This window comes from Atta cephalotes (genome assembly GCF_000143395.1).
Source record: "Atta cephalotes unplaced genomic scaffold scaffold00001, whole genome shotgun sequence".
NCBI lineage: Eukaryota > Metazoa > Arthropoda > Insecta > Hymenoptera > Formicidae > Atta > Atta cephalotes.
The window spans coordinates 14733835-14747591 of record NW_012130065.1 but is presented as its reverse complement, the minus strand read 5'-3'; the positions used below and the strand labels follow the sequence as shown (position 1 = coordinate 14747591).

Genomic DNA, 13757 nt, shown 5'->3' with positions numbered 1-13757 from the left:
GTACGTACCGTACCGTACGTACCGTACCGTACCGTTACGTTACGTTACGTACTTAGTTACGTTATTACGTTACTACGTACGTACGTACGTACGTACTACTCTCTCTCTCTCTCTCTCTCTCTCTCTCTCTCTCTCTCTCTCTCTCTCTCTCTCTCTCTCTTCTCTCACTCTTCTCTCATTCCAAGTAATTAATTAACGATGTGAGAATGTGCCGATGTAATATATTCAAATCATTTACAACAATAATCATCATTCATAGTATTAGAGAGAAGTTCATTGATAAAATCAAGTTTTTGATAGATATTAATGGAGTATTTTTTTGTAATTCAAACTGCATATCTGCGATGTCTCAATTCCTTTCTATTTAAAAAAAATGTACACGTTTAAAATGAAATATACAGCATAGCATAAATGCTTCGAAATTAAATTAGAATTAACGAAATCCAGGTGATATAAAAACTCCTCCTTTTATCGGTTTTAAAGGAGCCACCTGAGGAATCCACTCGCAAACTCTTGGAAAGAGAATTGCGACTTCTCGATCCTCGAGATCTACGATCGCACGCCTGGTATCATGGTAGTACGTTGCGTGGTGGTCGAAAAGGTGCGGAGGCGGAAGTGTCGAATGACGGTGATTTTTTAGTGCGCGATTGCGCTTCCCAACCTGGCAATTATGTCCTAACTGTACGATGGAAAAGTCAACCGTTACATTTCGTTATCAATCGAGTAAGTTGTCATGATTAAATCGAGGAAGATTGCTTTAAAAATCCTAATCGCAATCTAATTGTTTTGGATTATATGAAACATATACTTTTCTTGTACAAAGAAATTAGAAATAAGTATGTTAGTGATATCTTTAATTTCTTTGAATATCAACATTCATGTTGGAATTAATAAAATATATTAGAAATTTTTCCTTTTTTAATTGTTTTTCATTAAATAGATAAATAATTTATTCAATATTTAAAATGCTTTAAAAACAATTCCATTTTACAATAGATTTAAGAATAATCTAATTTTTCTTGGTAGGTCGTAATTCAGCCCGATACGGTTTATGAAAGGGCGCAATATCAGTTCGAAGATGAAGCTTTCGATACGGTCGCCGATCTCATAACCTTCTACGTTGGCAGTGGTCGCCCAATTAGTCAAGCTAGCGGAGCTCGAATCATTACTCCAAAGCCCAGATCAGTGCCACTGACATGCGTTGCAGGGCCTACGAATAATCAACACTGTTCTAGTCCTTCCTCCACTTCTCTGTCAACTGGTTCGCCACCTCGCCTACCCAGAAAACAACAGCGCAGCCATTCTTTGACCGCTCAACATCATGCTCCAGATCAGCACGTTGCTCGAGACAGCAATCAACAAACAGGACCGCAATTACCTATCCAATCCAGTACTCTACCACGAGTACCGCCAATTCAGAACCAACCGCCCTCTTGTTCTCTATCGTTGGGTCGTCAAAAGATCACCCGGGTGATATCGGATCCAGCGTTGCAACAGCAACAGCAACAGTCGCCATGTTTGAATCTTCAAAATACCTTGAACACAGCGCCACCTAAACCTCCCAGAGTGCCCTATGTGCCGAATCATCAGCATCATCATCATCACCATCATCATCACCATCACCATCATCATCAAAGCTATCAAGCCTCCGGCAGCGACAGCGGAAACGGATCGGGAGACAGCGAATTCGAGACTAATAATTCTGGCGGTGCCAGCAATCCCTCTTCTTCGGTGCCAATTAAGGGCGTGGTGATACGTAGTCATTATAACACCAGTAACGACGGTATCAATGGCAACAATAACAGCGAATACGAACTATCGGCAGAAGAACAATTGGTGATAGCCGCACCGTCTCTAGAAATCACTACTATGCTCGATATCGAGGGTTTTACGACATTGTTGTTACCAACCGGCGAACACAGACCTTTGGATCCAACAGCTCTGAGGGGAGTCTCAGGAATGTTATTGGATTCAGCACCAAGAGTGCTCGCTTCTCATCTCACGAGGCTTGATCTTGAAGTGGCACTTCAACCGGGACCAGGAAACAGAAGTGGATTAAGCGGGATCGAACTGGCGACCCTTCCTCACGGTAGACAAGCTAGAATGGACCTAATTGAGAGATCTGAATGCCTGAAACTATTGGTGGCGGTGACCGTGTTGGCTGGTGCTACAGCTATAGGTGAATTTTAAAATTTTATTTTATTTTAATTAGTCTATTTCAATTAATTTCCAGCTATGATAAATATTTATAAAAATTATTAAGAAAGAAAAAATATATTTTAAGTTTACACAAAATAAATTAAATATAAGTTATAAATATTAAAAAGAAAGCACTTAATTTTTCTTGCTTCTAAATGACGATTGTCAATATTGTAGAAAGAGCAGCTACTATCAGTAAATGGATCAAAGTAGCAATCGACACTAAAACTGCGCTCGGCAATCTTTATGGCTTCTGTGGCGTAATGCTCGGTCTATGCTTACCGCAAATTCAGAGACTGGCCAATACATGGCACTTGCTACGACAAAAACATACAGACGAAGCTTTCAGTTTCGAAGCGAAATTGAGACCTACTCTACGGGCTATGAACGAATGTACCAATCCGCAAGCGCCTAATACAACGTTGCCACATTTATTACCGATTGCGCTACTTGGCGAACGTGGTCCCGAAGATGTTTTAGGTAATCGTATAAAAAATAATTATATACTAAAATTACTTATAAAATAATCAGTGAATAAACAGAAGATATCTTCCTTCGTTTGCATACTCGTCTTATAATTATTTTAAATACAGATATCTATATTTGTTCGTATTTTTTTCGTTATTATTAATTGTCAATTTATTTTCTTTTTTTCTTTCAATTACTATATCATTTCCTCATTCAACAAAATTTATTATAGGTACTGTAGCACCTTTCGGACTCACAGCAGCGATTCTTTCACCATGGGAAAATTCAGCATCCGATTGCGGTCTATCAATCGTCTGGTCGCATCTTGAGGCGGCTCGCAAACTAGCCGATAGTCTGCCGCTCTTTCGCAGAAATGCGGAAATCGTCTTAGAAGGTTGCAGAAATGATGAATTACTATCGGACGCCTTTCGTACTGAATTTCACATCAAGTTCTTATGGGGCAGCCGCGGTGCTACTGTCGCTCCGGAAGAACGTCATTTGAAGTTTATTCAAGTCTTAGACGCAATGTACGATAAGTGTGCGGCGAGCGAAGTGGCCGCTTAAAAAAATAAACCAAAGGATCTCAAAGATCTGAAGAATAGAGAGAGTCTGAAGACGTAATTCCCTATATGAGAGTTTATCTTCTTCCTCGAAATATCACCGTTACGGATTTTTTTTAGATTTTTATAGCTTCGAATGCGTCGGCTAACACGATACAAGAAATTAAAACATCCCCTGCATTAATGAAGTGCCACTTTATTGCTACTACATATAATCTCGAATCATAGAGTATATCTCTGAAATATCGAATGTTCTTCCTAAATCTAATGCTTGTTTTGAATCGTGTAAGCAACAGCATCCAAAGAATTGATCGAGAAAGGCTTGATTGAAGCCTACATACGTATCGTCAACTGTACTTAACTTTAATTGACAATGTAATTCTATAATATTATGTTGTAAGTGTTGTTCATATTTGTTCATACTTAATATACAAATTTAAAAAAGTATTTCTCGTGATTTTTTATTTTCATCAAGATACCTTCATTAACTTTCAGACAGATTTATAAAATATTACACTTGCAATATTTAAGGATCCATTAATTGAAATTAACATTTTAATTAAATTAAAATTAATAATAAAAAAAATACTTAATAAAGTAGATTAAATTAATAATTAATAAAGCTTGAAGCTATACAATGTACAATGAGTCATAATAATTATCTTAATTATATTAATTTACAAAATACAAATGTAAAATTCAAATTAAATTAATCTCACGCCAAAATAATGTTTCTAAAAATAATTCTTTACTGGCTCCAAATATTTAACTTAATTTTTATTATTTTTTATTTTATTCAAAAGAAAGATATTATTAAAATAGTTATACATAATTTCCGAAAAATATATATAAACATTTCTAACATTTCATAAATAAAAATTTTCTAATTTTCGTTTTTAAATTATCCAAATAAGTAAGAATAAATAGTTTATTGTACAAGTAACATATATAAAAATATTAAGAAATATTGAATTACTCACCATTTCTCGTTGTCGCTCTATGCCTCCATATGTGTCTTCTTTCTTTTCCGCCAATTTTTCGTCGCAGTTTCTTTCATTCTTTATATAATTTGACACTTTCGAAAACATAAGTAATTATCACGCACATATTAATCACAAAAATACGATAATCGCACGGCATTTTCTGGCTCACTCATGATGATACATAACTGATATAAAATCCTACAAAATATTTGAAATATTAGGTCTGTTCATATTGGATCATTCAGTACTACAACTGAGCGCTCAGTGCGCTCTTGCATCTGATTGAAATATTCGTTAGATCTAAAAATATAGACCAAATAGATATGGACTGTAACAGAAGCTCCTTAAAACATATACTACTGGAAAGAGGATAGGCAGAGAAAAATCTGAGAGAGGACATGACTAAAGCTCTAGATACCAAAATAGTGCATCCTTCATTTTGGATCTACTACTCTATACTAATAATACTAAGCGCTTATTGGACTAAATCGTAATGGCGATCGAAATAGCCAATAGGAAGGCTGTTGGCATTTCGGCTTAGACAAAGGAATGCGCTACTTTGGTATCTAGAGCTTTAGACATGATGATCTAAAATCTGTAACTGCAAAATGCTACCGTGTGACTACTACCTTCTGACAAAGTGGATGTAAACTACATAGCAAATATCGATTTATCATCTCCAGCCTTGAAAAGTGGAACGTTGCTCATGTCTTCTCTCAGGTTTTTCTCTGATATAAGCCTGTACAATCCCTGTATGAGGGTCGATTGTGTATCTCTAAAACTTAGTGTAAATACCGGTTGTTCCACTTTTTGATAAATTTTGATAAATTTTATCTGTGAGATAAAAATCTGGTAATTTGTGCATGTAATTGGATAATCTTGCTTCTTATTCAACAGGCAAAATTTACCAAAAGAAGGAACAACCAGCTCTAAATGATAAAAGTAAGCTCTCATTTGATTAGGTAGTTTTCATCATAGTGGAAATGCGACATTTCTCACGTGACATTGTTCGACAAGAAATTCTATATCGAATTGTATCAAAGCGTTAAAGCGTGTCGAGATTGGTCGAAATTAGTTGAAATTTGTCAAAATCCGTTCAACTTAAAGACATAGGCTATGGTCAAAATTTCGCTACAAATGCTTTGAAGCGTTTGATGGACCAATTAGAAGAAAGAATTTTACAAACTAACCAGTTAAAAAACATTTCAAAGCGTTTGCAGCATCGCGTTGATCGTACCCATAAATTATTAGTTTCCAGTAATGGACATTATTTTTATGCTTTGTGTAGAGGAAAATGACAACGAAAATAATAAAATTCGCAAGACATTTGAATTTAATAAGAAGATGATTACGGGATAATCACCCATTTAAAATCCCAGACAATACATTTAGAAAATTATATAGATCAATATAAAAATAATATTAAATATATAAATATGTAAATTATTTAAATAACTAAGATAATGAAATATGGCATAGGTCGAAGAGCAAATCTTCATGTCTTATAATATTTTTTACGTAAATTTTAAAATTTCAAACAAAAATTATGAAATTACAAGATTATAAATTTAATAAAATTCACTTAAAAATATTATTGGACACTAAGATCCGCTTGATCGTATAAGTATTTTTATTATTAGTTATAGTTAGTTATTTGAATAATATATGATTCATAAATATTCTACTGTTGAAATAAATTATATTCTGTTATAAATTATACACGTGTGTGTGCTTATATAGTGTGTGACATGCATCACAAAAATTACGTATCACTTTGATTATGCGTCACTTGCATTTCGCACTTACATTAGAGTACTATAACATAAATATTCGCATCCATCATTTTTAGTCCTTTCCCCACTCTTTGTTCTCTCTTTAACTTTCTCTCTTTAATCTTCTTAGTTTAGTGGTGGAAAGAGAGCAAAGAATTGATTTCTGAAACATGGCGGACTAATCAATACGCGACTTTGACAAAAAAATATATAGCTTTGCAACTATTGTAAATTTTTTAAATATGATTAGTCTTGCCGTTAGTTTTTCACTAAATGCGTAACCAATCATATTAAAGAAATTTACTATAATTGCAGAGCTGCTTTCTCTGCTGAGCTATTGACTGCATTATCGACGAGATATTATTAAAGACCGATATCTTTACGGGAGTTCATATCCTTGTAAATATTAAAATAATTAAGAGTTAAAAACTGATAATATTGTACTAATTTTATGATTTATTAGTTTAGTAGATGTATTTATGCATTTAGAACTCAATAATACTTGATTTTTCTTTAAAATTGTAATTTTAGTATTATCGTCAAAGTTTGATTATTAACAGAGATGATAATTGCAGAAAAAAAAGAATTTTCAGCAGAAAATACTAATCAGTTGCGGGATTCTTTAAACATTTTATCGATAATTATCGCTGTCGTTAACTAGTGAGCCAATGAGAGCCGCGCTTTCTTCCAGGATTATCCTGCCATTGGCTATCGCTAGTTAACGGTAGGTCAATAAGACGCTTAGCACCTTTGTTTTCTCTCTTTTCAGCGCTAAATATATATCTATCTCATTTTAAGTGTAAAAAGTATAAAAAAGTGTAAATAAGTCGAACCATTTCTCTACTGAACGCAGCCATTGTACCAGCATGTCCACTCTTAAACTTCTCTCTGATCAAAGGACGGCGCCACACAATCTCATTTTTTTGTTTATGATCATAATAGAGATCGAGTCATAGATTTCTATATATACTACTAGACTGCTAACTTGTTTGAAAAAGTGACTCCCAATTTTGATGTAACATTATACGCATGCGTTGAGAACCGCTCCGTGTGACGTATATCTACACATGCGCACAAAAAGCACATCAGCACACTATTTTGACGGATTAATCTATTTAATAATATTAAAACCACCAAATACTTATTTTCATAATCCTAAGCTATCATAAATTATTCTAAGAGGCATAATAAAAGGAACAGAGAATAAGAATTTCAACCTATCAAAAACTGTGTATTCCACAATACATGATTTCTGATAGGTTAAAATTCTTATTCTCTGTTCTTTGTTCTCTGTTCCTTTCCTTTTCTTGTGCGGAGCCCCTAATTTATAAGACATTGAATAAGATCTTTTATACTCGTTTATTAATATTCAATTGTCTTTCCAATATCTTTACCTTTTTACTTGAACTCTTTCTTCCAAAAAAAACAAAATTTTTCGCTATGAAATCACATCACTTTCTCTTTCAAAAAAGAAACAAAATTTTTCGTTATGAGATTATATCACTTTCATAAGGTTATGAAGTATTCAGTATTCAGAACGTGCTTTTCTTGATAAAAGCGCGCTTTTATCTCTAAAATTCTATAGTATGCGTAACGTAAATTATATATAGCATGCGCACTAAATCGTTGTAAGAGCGTTCTGAATACAGGCCTATACGTTTAACATGTAAACAGTTGATGCAAAACAGCCGTACTGGGGCGTTTTTTCGTTATCTAACCAGAAGCTACCACAACTCAAGGCTATCTTCGTCTTCAGAGATCAGAAGACGAAGATAGCCTTAATTGTGATAGCTTCTGGTTGTACAACGAAAAACGCCACTGCATTCCTTTGAGTATATTCGTGACGCATGCGCAGAACTACTCCAATTTCGGGGTTCATTTCACAGAAGTTTGTCCTAAGGAGTTAGCAATCTAGTAGTATCTATTGAAGTTTGTGGTAGGAGCAGAAGCGTGCGAGAGGATGCTCCGTAAGTAAGAGACACCAAGTGACACCCAGTGCAGGCAGGTTATTCCGCCGGAGCGAAATCCATTGGTAAACATGCAGCCGCGGCATTACCATCGTGAGTGACTGTCGTGATTATACCCGATTATAATGGCAGAGAACCTGTCGAAACGGCCTTCCAAAGGAATCCTCAAGACGTCCAGCAGTTTTGACAATCCGGAGGCGCCTAGGTGAGAGACGCATTAATTAAATTTCGATTGGCGTAAAAATAGAGATGCATGCAAAACTCGCTGTCGGCGTCTCCCGTTGACGTTAAAGGCGGTTCGCGTGACTTGCGTGTCACGCGCGGCATATTCGTCCGGTATTTATAAATCACGAGTTCACGCAAACCATGACAGACGTCTCGACAAAGAGAACAAATAATTATTGAACATTTCTCTCGAGATAATATGTGATCTCAATTTGATTTACTGTTTTTTTACTCAATATTACCTCAAACATATCGTTCAGAATTCGCGATTATCTCTGTGAAAAATATTTTCCAAAAAATTCTCTTTTTTTATCAGGATATAATCAGGATTAAAGTATATATATTTTTCTGAAATTATTCAATTCAAAGTTAAAAACTTAGAAAGAAAAGTATAATATTGTTTGAATATTCCTAAGTTGTGAAGTAATGGGCATTACCCAGCGTTAGTTGACACAGATTCTATTTTTAGACCTAGTGATGAACATCATTTTTTTATTTACCTTACATTAATCATATAGACCCAACAAAGAAACAACATGGGACGAAATGAATATTATTGCTACTCTTCATCCTGCTGATAAGGATTATGGCCATATGAAGATTGAAGAACCAAAAACCCCATATAATTTTGAAGGCCTCCAAAATGAACATGAGTTTGATCAATTAGACGCTAGTGCTCTTGCAGCAAAGTAAGTAGATATGATATACAATTATAATTTTAGTTATTAATAGATACATTGATTTACAATTATATGCTTCGATTATATGTTAATAAAATTATATTTAATATTATCTATTTTATTATTAAAATTCAGATTAGCTGGAGGTAGTAAGCCCAAAATTTTTGAGGAATCCAGTGAAGAAGAGGAAGACGAAGAAACTCCCGAAGAAAAAGGTTAAACATCTTATAATGTAGAAATTAATTACTTTATAATATAAAAATTGTAATTATTGACGCATTCTATTTTAGAAAGGAGAAGAGCTTTCGAGGCAAAAAGAAAGGGCCATTATCGAGAGTGGCATGCTGTACAAATGGCAAGAAGACTTTTAGAACAAGAAGAATTAGAAGAGGAAGATGAAGATGGCGAGGGTAAAAATAATGAGGAAAATTCATCAGAGGAAGAAAGCAATTTTGACACGCGTTTCAAATGCATGCCGTCCTGTGATAGAACCGAAAAGAAATAAACGAAAAACATCGATTGATAATTTTCTTAAATCGTCGATCACAGTCATAATTTCGTAATGTTGACTTCACTGTTTAATGCTATCGCGACTAAAATATATCAAGCAGCAAAGAAAGTGTTTACATCAATTACATTAAAATGCCCAAGTTAAATTTCGCATTTTAATTATGTATATATAACTTTTTTCAACTCCATCTTTATAGCTCTTTAGCTCCATCCTCTGTAAATAAACATTTTAAAATGAATTTGAATGTTTAGCATAAACCTCTGTTAGATTTTCCAAGATTAGATAAAGTTACAATAACATTATGAGTACTTAAAAATACTAGTAAGCTATGCACAGAAAAATTCATCTTGTTTAATGATTTATTTTAGTTTCCATTATAAAAACTTAATTTAATTATTGCTTCGTATAAACTTTCCTCGTCATTCTTTCGCGAATGTATTATTCCAGGCCTATCGACATTATTTCAACACAGCGTTCCTGTAAAATTTAATGTTTTTGAAAATTCTAATTACTATCAAAATTTGACGAACAATAAGGCTAAACAAAGCCCTCACATATAGAGAAAATTTAAGACGCTGTATGTATTTACATAAAGAGAGAAAAACATATATATTTAAAACTATTAGTGTGTGTGTGTGTGTAATATATTACACAAGTTCTGTGATTAGCATAGATGTATGCTATGTAACCTCGGAATGTATGACTTCAAATTTTCGTTTCTTCTCATAATGTTTGATTTTATTTTCCAAACTGTCTGTAAAAGAAAATAGATTATATACACATACATAAGTATTCAGTTTGTACCAAGCGGATTATGTAGTATAAGTCTGTCCAAATTCATCAAGCTTATCTTAATTCATGCACTCACTCTTTATCTCAATTCTCAATTATTCTTTTTTCTTTAATGATATCTAACTAATTGATTGCAACGCATGAATACAACGAACACATGTCTATATGATAATCTATTCTCTTTCGTTACGTCTTGTACATTTTATTCATCGAAATGATAGGGAGAAACATTTTGCTTGTAAATCATGTGTTGGACAGACTTAATTGTACTATTCAAGAAATGTACATTTAGAAAATTGTAATCTCAAATATAGACGTCCAATCGCGGCGACATTGTGTTTAGTATAGTATTAGAAAAAAAATTTTGAAATTACGTATATATGATCGTCAAAATATTTTGAATGTCTGTATCATAGTCTAATACAAAGTATATTAATAGACTTAAAACAGTGTATTTGTATGCAATGTCTCGAAATTAATAAATATATGGGCTACATTATGAATAAGTAACGTAAAGTGAAAAAGAAAACGTTTTTTTGACAACATACTAAAAGTTGGAAATTAAATCTTGACTTTATCGATGAATTTACATTCACTAGCTTTGATTGATCATATACTTACCACACATTTCTCGCTTCATTAGTGGTTGATATATTTTTGATTGTACTCCAAGAAGTAGACAATCGCTTTGAAAATCACTATTTACACAGTTAATGAAATTTTCCAATTTCATCAACATATTTTTAATCATTATAGATCTGTATACGACAAAAAAGGAATTTAATTATAAAACTGATCACATGTACGATTATGTGAATTTCTCTTTTATTAAACATACTTTATAGTATTGAGAGCCCAATCCTGTTGTAATACTTTGATAGTGTTTAATAATTCATTTTCGTCCATAAACCAATTTATGCTTTCATAATCACAATACCAGAGATTCAATGGAACTTGATGAGCCATATTGTACTGTGGCTTCTGTGGGCAAGTCTCAATGTCTAGGAGCTTCAAGATTATTTCAGGCTCTTCTTTTCTTTGTCCAACCAACAACAAGATGCCCATTAAACAACGAATTTGATGCCAAAGAAAGGCTTGACTTGTTATTTCTAATTCACACATATCATAGCCTTGAAAATAAAATAGAATTTACTGTACATTATATGTCAATAGTAAATATTAAACAGCTGAAAAAATTTAAGTTTAAATTTATACCTGTTGATTTTTTCACATTCTGATTAAGAGAACTCACTCTTGCATCCATTACAGTTCTTTTAAAATTAATTACACCATTAGCTACATCCATTTTACAAATATTACGGAAATCATGATTTCCTATGACATACTTGGCAGCTTTGTCCATGGCCTCTATATTTAAATTACCCCTTGGAAAGAAATACCTATAGCTTCTAAACTTGCAGTCAAATCTTGCGGAGAAAGTGGATGAGACCGGACACCATGCTATACATCTTATATTTGCTGGTAGTAATCTGTTCAATATTTTACAATATGGCAACTCATCGGATAGATTGTCTTGATTTTCTGGTTCTAATCTACTGCGTACATCCAATGAGATTACTTGAGAGAAGGAGCTAACACCTTTATCGGTTCGTCCACAACGATGGTAATTTGAACTCTCACGGGATTCTATGCAGCAACTTTTTAGCAGAGCTGCGAATAAATGATGCTCAATAGTATCAGTATTATCTTCCTGTACAGCAAAACCGTGATAGTCCCAACCAAGATAATAAAACTTTAGCAGAATGTGCCGTTTGTAACATCTGCGATTGAAATTATAGATTATCACTCGAATGAAAAAAAAAAACGTGACAAGTTCAAGAGCAACGTATTTACCGTGAAAAATCAAATGATTTTCTTACTTTCCCTGGTGTCTCTTCTTTCTTCATTTTAGTATCCGTACGTTTTATAATTGTTAGTTTCAGTTGCTCGTTGTGAGCTTCCAATTGTAATATCTTATCGATCAGTTCCTGCAAGCCGGATCACGTTGAGATTATAAATAATATATTAAATAAATATACGATATAAAATATAAATACACATGGAACATTTTTCAAAACGCGTTTATAAACGTCATACCGATTTATCGAGCATTTCCAACTGCTCTCTCGTGCTTCTTGTTGTCTTAATACGTTTCCACGAAACCTTTGCCATAATCGTGTTTCTGCATCAAGAATAAACTACAGTAAACACAGAAGAATATTCACAGATCTTTCATCTGTCGAATAATAATTATTACAAACGTCAAAAGTAGAGGTTATACTACACGTGTGCAGCGCTCTCAACAGTGCATCATGTGACTCCCCTGCTAAAAGATAATTGCACTGCTTTTTGCACTTAAAAATAAGATATACAATTGGATGTCGGATAGAAAAAGAGGGAAGATGAATGGCACAGAGAGTGCAGCTGAAAAAATAATAGTTGTATTATATTTTCTGCATTAAAATGAGATAGATGTATAATTAGATGTTAGGGAAAAAAGAAAAAGATTGAAAATGTAAATTTATTAATTGCGTCCTCACGGGAATGAACGATGGAGAGGTCTAGTCTATATTCATGTTTAAAAAAGTTTAATATATTACAAAGAATAAATTCATAGAATTACATGGATATGACTTGCGCTGTGAGAAGCGATGTGACGGCCAATCATCTGTTTTTACGTTCTACCTTGAAAAGCGGATGATTAAATGGCCACCGCGGGAAACAATAAAATCGAATGTCGCCCATCGAACGATTTTTGCAATCAAATGTTATTTCAACAGAAATACTTTGATTCATGTGCATTAAATCCTAAATCGTTGTACGTCTTCCGTTTTGTTTCAATTTTTCACATACATCATAAAACTATACAGAAAAATAAATTGTGTTAAATTGCGTTTTGTTTATTCATGATGAATCGCGATCTCCTGTTGTATTCTCCTATTGAAAGCGGAATTATTTTTTAATTATTAGTTTATATGCAGAAAGACTTGTTTACAATGAAATGTCGAGAAGAATTCAAGTAATATACATATATGCGGCGTATTTTAAATAGCATATTTATGTATATATTAATATATAATTTATAAATATTAATATAATACACATATGTAATTGCTTGTTTTTTTTGTCACGGTCAAATTAAAAAAGTAAATAATTTATTGAATGACAGTCACTTTATTGAGAGTAGACAGCGGTGAACATTAAGATTCGCCTTGCGCAGCAATTACCTCGATAGACTTTAGATAGTAAGATATCACACGTGCCCGGTAACTTGTAAGAATCCTATCTTTATCCGCCGGCATGCTATCAATCTCTCACATTACGACGAGCCTCGATCGTCACGTAAGTGCACTCGTAAACTATTTTACTCTTCTACTGCAAAAAATAGGCGAGCTAAAAGGACGGGAACGCGACCTGCGACATTGTGTTCACGATTTCATTCACACAAAATGAGCTCTCTCTCTCTCTCTCTTTTNTCTCTCTCTCTCTCTCTCTCTCTCTCTCTCTCTCTTACTACTTACTTACTTACTTACTTACTTACTTACGTTACGTTACGTTACGTTACGTTACGTTACGTTACGTTACGTTACGTTAGTTACG

General features: G+C 33.5%; 3 protein-coding genes across 3 annotated transcripts in view; 2 read left to right on the top strand and 1 right to left on the bottom strand.

Annotated features, from left to right (window-relative positions):
• The window catches only part of LOC105617203 (breast cancer anti-estrogen resistance protein 3), a 10977-nt gene extending 7746 nt beyond the window's left edge, over positions 1 to 3231 (top strand). The window contains exons 4-7 of the mRNA XM_012198772.1: positions 484 to 723; positions 1027 to 2179; positions 2377 to 2679; positions 2900 to 3231. Coding sequence (XP_012054162.1) covers positions 484 to 723; positions 1027 to 2179; positions 2377 to 2679; positions 2900 to 3231 — 2028 coding nt within the window. The remainder of the gene's footprint in view (positions 1 to 483; positions 724 to 1026; positions 2180 to 2376; positions 2680 to 2899) is intronic.
• Positions 3232 to 8074: 4843 nt separating this feature from the next.
• Positions 8075 to 9359, top strand: LOC105617192 (protein phosphatase inhibitor 2-like). Its single transcript, XM_012198760.1, has 4 exons — positions 8075 to 8154; positions 8693 to 8863; positions 8990 to 9069; positions 9145 to 9359. Exons 1-4 carry the CDS (start codon positions 8075 to 8077, stop codon positions 9357 to 9359), a joined length of 546 nt encoding a protein of 181 aa, XP_012054150.1.
• A 686-nt stretch (positions 9360 to 10045) lies between these two features.
• On the bottom strand, positions 10046 to 12329 carry LOC105617181 (tRNA pseudouridine(38/39) synthase). The gene is made up of 6 exons (XM_012198749.1): positions 12255 to 12329; positions 12012 to 12145; positions 11373 to 11938; positions 10996 to 11287; positions 10779 to 10915; positions 10046 to 10119 (listed from the first exon to the last, which is right to left on the bottom strand). Exons 1-6 carry the CDS (start codon positions 12327 to 12329, stop codon positions 10046 to 10048), a joined length of 1278 nt encoding a protein of 425 aa, XP_012054139.1.
• Positions 12330 to 13757: the final 1428 nt, after the last annotated feature.